General features: G+C 29.6%; 1 protein-coding gene across 1 annotated transcript; it reads right to left on the bottom strand.

The window, feature by feature from the left end:
* Positions 1–845: 845 nt before the first annotated feature.
* LOC127125956 (uncharacterized) lies at positions 846–1655 on the bottom strand. Its single transcript, XM_051054816.1, has 2 exons — positions 1471–1655; positions 846–1361 (listed from the first exon to the last, which is right to left on the bottom strand). The coding sequence occupies exons 1-2, from the start codon at positions 1563–1565 to the stop codon at positions 1118–1120; spliced, it is 339 nt and encodes a 112-aa protein (XP_050910773.1). The 5' UTR covers positions 1566–1655; the 3' UTR covers positions 846–1117.
* Positions 1656–6960: the final 5305 nt, after the last annotated feature.

The raw sequence follows: 6960 nt of genomic DNA, 5'->3' as shown, positions 1-6960 counted from the left end.
TAGGTATTAATGAGGATCATTTATTTCTCCTAATCCTTAGGCCATAGAATTGATTACAAAATCAATATTTTTACTATTTATTCTCTTCTTTGTATCTTTGAAAATTAACAAGTAATACAATATTCACTTTTCTAAGTCGTTTTTGTTCCCATGAATCAAGTACCTCTCGCGAACCCACGCGTCTAGATTCTTTCATTCTTGTAAAATCCAAATCTCTTGATATTATTAAAGAGTAACCATATTCATTTTAAATTGTCTATAATAATTTTTTAGTACTATATTAATTTTTTTCTTGGAAACTCATGCAATTCTACGGTAAATAAATATTATTCAAATAAAAAAAAATAAAAAAGAAATATATTTTATTCATTTTATAAAATTTACATGTTACTCACAATCGCCGTTATATGATAGGATATTATCTTTATCGTCATCTTGATATTCATGAATAGATTAATATTTTTTTTGAAGTTATTATGTTTTTTATTGGGTCAAAATTTGAAGATTTCTAACGATTATAACCGATATCTTTATATGTTTTTTTATTTTTAAAATTGTATTTTATATATATATATATATATATATATATATATATATATATATATATAAAATTTATTAATTGTGTTAGGATTAATTTCTCAGGCACAGTTCTTCTGGGTCTTGCAAAGTTTAAATTAAATACAAATGTTCTTAAGGTGAATCGATAGAAGTGAATGTCACTTGTTCTCACTATAAAAGTTACTTAACATTTCCAAACATAATTTAACTACAAGAAATGGACAATCATTTCCATTCCCTCTATAAAACGAATTCTCCAAGTGAGCTAGGTGACCCAACATCAATAATTTAATATCATTGAATTGAATGATGATAAAAACATAAAATAAATATATACTATATCCATATCGTTGACCAGTCAAAGGAATAATAAAAGCGGCGTTTTAAATTCTAACATAACACGTATGGTTTGAACATAACATGCATTTGACTCTATCTTTGACTATAATAAATATAATGTCAGAAGCATCTTCAACCTCAAAAATTGAATCAAAACACTATAAAACTAATTTTAATTTCAATACAACATTACTTACTACAACTACTAATGGAGTAATTACTAACATGATGGTAACGATGAAGAAGAACTATAAGAAGATGATTCAAATTTGTAGTACTTGTCAACAGCAACAGAAACATCCCATGTACAACTCAGTCCTTTAGGAATTGTCACTAAATCTCCAGCTCCAAACTCTACAAAATCTGATGAACCTTTTGTGTATGCCTTCACTTTCCCTTTCAATAAATAGCATGTTTCTTCTGCATCAAATTTCAGCTGATACTTTCCTGGTGAACAACCCCATCTTTTTATTTTCACACCCCCATTACAAAAATAAGAGAAATTATCATGTTAGATTAATAATATATACAAAATGTACAGAAAGAAGAAAAAACAGTGATTATAATGCTTACTTGGGCCAGCACTTGATGTTCAATTCAGCTAAACGTGACTGAGATGGATTTCTTTCAATGGTGATTCTAAGATTTGAATTGGAATCTGAAGCCATGGAAGATAAGAATGAAGAAAGTTGAGCAATGAGTTTGTTTGTTACATGCAACAAACAGTGTGGATAGAACAAAAAAAGAAGGAATCTTTTTGTGATATTATTATTATGAGAGAGGACAAGAATTTATAAGACCTTTGACAAAATTAATTACAGTTCACCTATCACATCATGCCACGTAATCCCCACAATATTTTCAAAAACTGTAGAGCATATAAAATATTTTATTATTTTTAGTGAATCAATTTATTAGTTAAAAAAATAACTCAGCAATTGACTGTATTTTTTTTATTGAAATGACAATGACCAACTATATTTTATTATACAATATATATTTTTATTTTTAGATAATAATTACATTATCCAGATAAATAGCACCAATGTCTGAATGAGTCAAAAAAGCAACAGTATTCAACTGTAGCACAAAGTGTTTGTGTACTTTTTTGTATATACTGTTCAGATAGAGACGAATCAATATACAATTGGCACGTTGCATGTGAGTGGCACTATCGAATCTGTAATCCTCTGCATAAGTTGAATAAGCACTTATGCTACTTTTCTGAAGATAACAGATTGTGAAACTGTTAGTATATAATATATTCATCAATGAGAATATTTTTTATTTACTATTTAAACGAATAGATTTATTCAAAAACTAAAGCTGCCCATTCTACCGAAGTCTCAGCCCCTAGTTACATCTCATACAAAATTATAGATAATATAGATTTATTAATAAATTTAAACTTTACAATTTATTGTAAATAATTTATATAATTCAAATTCAAATCAAAATTAGAACTACAATTAATGCATTATAAATTGTAACAATTTTAGTCCATGAACTGTCTTAGTTCACACATCAACCTTTAAAACAACTATAGAAAAAAATAGCAACAAAATTATCAAGTTCATAGTCAATTATGAGTTTAATGCAAATAGCTTACTTTAAAAAAAAATATAATACATTATTGTTAATCTATATAGTCAATTATGAAAATATTTAATTCTTGAATCATGGATGAGCCTAAAATTCTGATTATTTTTATTTATTGGTTAAATTTAGAGTTAAATATATTTTTAGTTCTTATAAAATAAATGGTTTTTAATTAAATAGTGATTTAAAAAAAAAATTTAAGTCCTTATTTGCTTTTATAGGGATTAAATAGTAGAACTAAAAACACTTTCTTTTTTATAAAAGTTAATAAAATTTATGAATTAATTTTTTATTTAACGTTTAAATTTATATGTATATAAGTTTTTTTAAATATTTATAATTTTTCATTCAATGTTTATTTATGCTTTCCCTTTCGTAGAAATTACTCTAGTTCGGCTATTTGATAAATTTAGCTTATGAATTTTATTTATTTAACAAAATATATAATTTTATCGGAGAAAATATTTATTGCTTGAAGTATTTTTCTAGATTAGAAAATTTGACTTTTTTTAAATACTATTTTTTCTTTTATCATGGAATAGTATAAATCAATTTGACTAATATTTATATATGATTTTGATTCAAGACAACCTCATAATTAATAATCAATCTCACTTAATTGTTTTATGTTGAGTTAAAATAGTTTTTTCATTTTGGAAAGTTTGCGTGTAATTGGGTCCCTATTATTATTTTTTTAGAAAAATCTTTGAATGTTAAATTTTGTTTGGGTTAATCCTTAAAATTAAAATCCATAGAAAAAATTACAGGTTTTATATAAAAAAAAATTGAATTTTTCTGCGGATTTTTACTTTAGGGACTAACACCAAAATGATTTTAACATTCAGAGACTATTTCTAAAAAAAGATTTATGGACTAAAAACAAAAACATCCAACTTACATAGACGAAAAAAACTATTTAAGTCATGAATTAATCATTCAACTAAAAGCACATTATTGTTTGAGAGAAAAAAATATTATTTATTGTGGCAGATCCTATGATCTGACCTTTCTGAATTCCTCCAAAGCCCATGATTCTTCCTTCTTTCATCTCGAGACTTTGGAACATATGTCTTCCTCTCGTTATTTGTCGGTAGCATCCACTACCTAGGTACCACGACTGATGTTTTACTCAGTTGCTAAAATATATCTCATCCTCATCATCATCGTCTATTGGGTCGTCAGATTGTACTTGTAGCGGTAAATTCATGATCATCAAGCTATGGATAAGCAAGACATCAAATAACAAGAGTCGCCACCGCACTTTTATTGTTTCCAAAGGAAAATGGAAAAGTACGAACAAAACCCACAAATAAGAAGTTTTCAAATCAAAACTAATAAAATGCCAGAGATTACAGGTAAGGGGGTTGGTTACACAGAGGGAAGGTGTTAGCATCCAAAGTGTCATAGGTACTCCTAGGGAGCCCTTTCTTGTGTGCATATGTGTTTTGTACAAATGATGTTTGCAAACAAATAGAATGGGGGGATGAGAAAAGAATTCATTAATTATATTTTTGTGTTTGACAAGACCTTCGGACTTGTGCCTACGTACGACACATAAAATGAGGGATCAAAACCTCGTAGTTCGTGGTAACAATTTCAAAATTAGTGCATTATTTTTAACAAAAATATAAGTTCGAAAGGCACAAAGGCCTAAAATGGTTTGAATGAGTTAGTTCTTTTTTTGGATTTTGAAAATTTTAAGTCAAGTATGGTTAAGTTTACTTACAAATTTGATTAAGAAAATGAGTTTGAAAATGCAATGGCATAAGGCCAAAGTTTCTAGTTTGCAAAAGTGGTCAAAGTTTAGAAATCAGACACAAGCAAAGAAGTTTTTTGAAAGGAGGGAGAGATTTTTGAAATTAAAGAAATGGGGAGGAGATGAAGAGACTAATCCTAAGCAAAAATTTAAAAGTTGAGAGTTGAAAAGATCTGACTAATGGGTTGCAATTCAATAGACAAGAATGTCATATAGAAACTCAAATTCCCTTGGACATTAGAATCAAGCAACACACAATGCACAAAATATCAACTTGAAGAGCAATGCATCAAATAGAGATAGCCACGTCCAAGCTTTACAACTCCATGATCTTCTTCAAATTTGCCCATGTAGTAGATGAATTTCACAATGCATAAGTCACAGGTTCAAAGTAACAGCTTCACAATGATCATGTTGTAGATGAACTCAAATGGATCTTCAATGATGTATCAGATGAAGTCTCAAATTACAAGCACTTGGTCACATGAAAGTTGGCATTGGCCAAGTCCTTTGCATAGGGAGTGTTTCCTAAATTCTATGTCCAATTGCCTCAGATCAAACCAACAGTCCAAACAAGATATTTTTTAGGGTTTTTGTTCTTATTATGTACATTAATGGTCAAAGACCACACAAACAAACACAATATGCACAATCACAATATATCACAAAATATGGCCCAAATGGACAAAGTAAAAATGACATTAATATAAACAATTAGAATGGTATGAAATATGGAAAATGAATAAAGTGCATTGAAAGTAAATGACTTGAAATTAAATGTTAGTTGTTAATGAGTTAGAGGTTAGTATTGTTTTTGCTTTTTTTTGTTTTAAGTCATTCTTTGGAGAACACTCAATCCACTTATCACAAGCATGGATCCTTGAACCAAGACATCTTCCAAAGGAAGGAAAAAAGGTCAAGTTTCCACACAACACCATGAAAGAGGGGAGACTTACAATCTCACTAACTAGAATGCTATGCCTTTTGTGTCAAAATTTAGCGCTATGTTAAGCAATCGTAATTGGACTTATGTAGAAGTCTCAACTATTTGAGGTCGGGCAATATAATTTTGGTGTTAATGCATGTTAGAGACATAGTATAATGAACTATGCTCATGAAATATACTACACATAAAAAGAATATGCAAAAGTGGGGGCCTAATCTCATCCATACTTATGTTGATTTTGCAATCAACTAGCCTTAGGATATAGAGACATCATAGATCCATAACATGAATGCATAAAGAAGGGAATGAGATGAAAAGAGAGGGGAAATGGATCAAACTCAAATTGGACAAAGGAGGATTTTTATCAAATTAAGATCATTCATTCATTTTGGGAGATGGAATGTACATTCCATCAATCCCCTAAACTCAATGATCTTAACTCAACAAAGTCAAATCAACCTTGACTAAGGCCCAACAACACAAGTCAAACTTCCAAAGTCAATCAAAATGGCTCTACACAATTTATTTGGCATTTATTCAATTAAAAATACTAAAAATAATACATTAAATTAAATATGGCTGGTCAATTTCCTAAAACCTCATCAAAACACCAAAGAAATGTCCATGAGATTTATAGTAGGTCAAACAAGATCAAAGGACCTTGGAGAAAAAATTTCAGAATTTTTGGAAACTTAAAAGTATTTTTAAACAATTAAAAATATTCACAAAATCAATTAAATCATGAAAAATAGTAATAATGATTCAAAAAATAATTTTAATGCAAAATATGAAAGAGGATTTTATTTAAATTTTTTTGGTGAAACTCTTATATTTTTTGGATAAATATTAAAATTAATATGAATTAATGAAAATCAAAGGAATAAAAACTAAAATAAAAAAATCAAAAAAACGTGGACCACTTGATATCCCTCATTAATTGAGGTGGCAGATCAAGTGGTCTGACACGCGCAATCGACGATGGTCTTTAGTCAGCGCGCCACAACAATGGTCATCCAAACCAACGCTTATGATTAAAACATTTTAAACCAAATTAATGGTTCTGAACCGTGCCACATCACTGCCGGAGCCAAAGGTCGGTCATCTTCTCCGATGACCCTGGCCGGACTGGTTCAATCATCACCATGACTTAAATGAAAAAGGAGGACATGATCTGAAAGATAAAATGGCATAGATCACGAATATCACCTCAATTTTAACTAACTCCAAATATATAGAGAGATATGTGGAGTTGAATTTTGAGGTGTGTCAACTGAGTTGCTTCGATTTGACCTCAAAGCAACTCAATCTTCTTGCCTACATTGGTAGGACTTCAGACAACCAAAGATCCAAGAGAATTGATGAGAATTAAGTGAGAATCAAAGAGAAGAAAAAAATTTGAAAAATACCTTCAATGCTGTGTAGAACTTGATATCTTTTGCTTCAATTCGTGTTTGATCTTGCTCCAATAGCTTGCAGAAGTGACTTAGGATTGGTACAAAGCTTTGGATCCTGGAGTTTTTGAATCTCCAAACAGTGAGATTCAAACTCAATTTTCAAATGATAATTATCAGATTTTCCTTTCAAATGTGAGGGTTTGAAGAGTGGAGGCAAAGCTGGCGCGTAAGGATTCCCTGAAATGAGCACAAAGGGTCTCTATTTATAGCAAAATGGAATTTTATTTGCACACTTGAAATTTTATCCAAATTTAGCAATGTTATGTTCATGCTTGCATGGGCGTGTACAAGCCCATGAAGCAACTCAA

The sequence above is a fragment of the Lathyrus oleraceus genome, chromosome 3, assembly GCF_024323335.1.
Source record: "Lathyrus oleraceus cultivar Zhongwan6 chromosome 3, CAAS_Psat_ZW6_1.0, whole genome shotgun sequence".
Taxonomy (NCBI): domain Eukaryota; kingdom Viridiplantae; phylum Streptophyta; class Magnoliopsida; order Fabales; family Fabaceae; genus Lathyrus; species Lathyrus oleraceus.
The sequence above is the reverse complement of the archived record's forward strand: the minus strand, read 5'-3'. Positions and strand labels throughout refer to the sequence as shown.

Excerpts from the sequence above, each read along its gene's own strand:
- LOC127125956 (XM_051054816.1), bottom strand. The coding sequence starts at position 1,565 with ATGGCTTCAGATTCCAATTCAAATCTTAGAATCACCATTGAAAGAAAT. Across the intron at positions 1,362-1,470 it reads AACATCAAGTGCTGGCCCAA|ATGGGGTTGTTCACCAGGAA; the intron begins GTAAGCATTATA and ends GAAAATAAAAAG.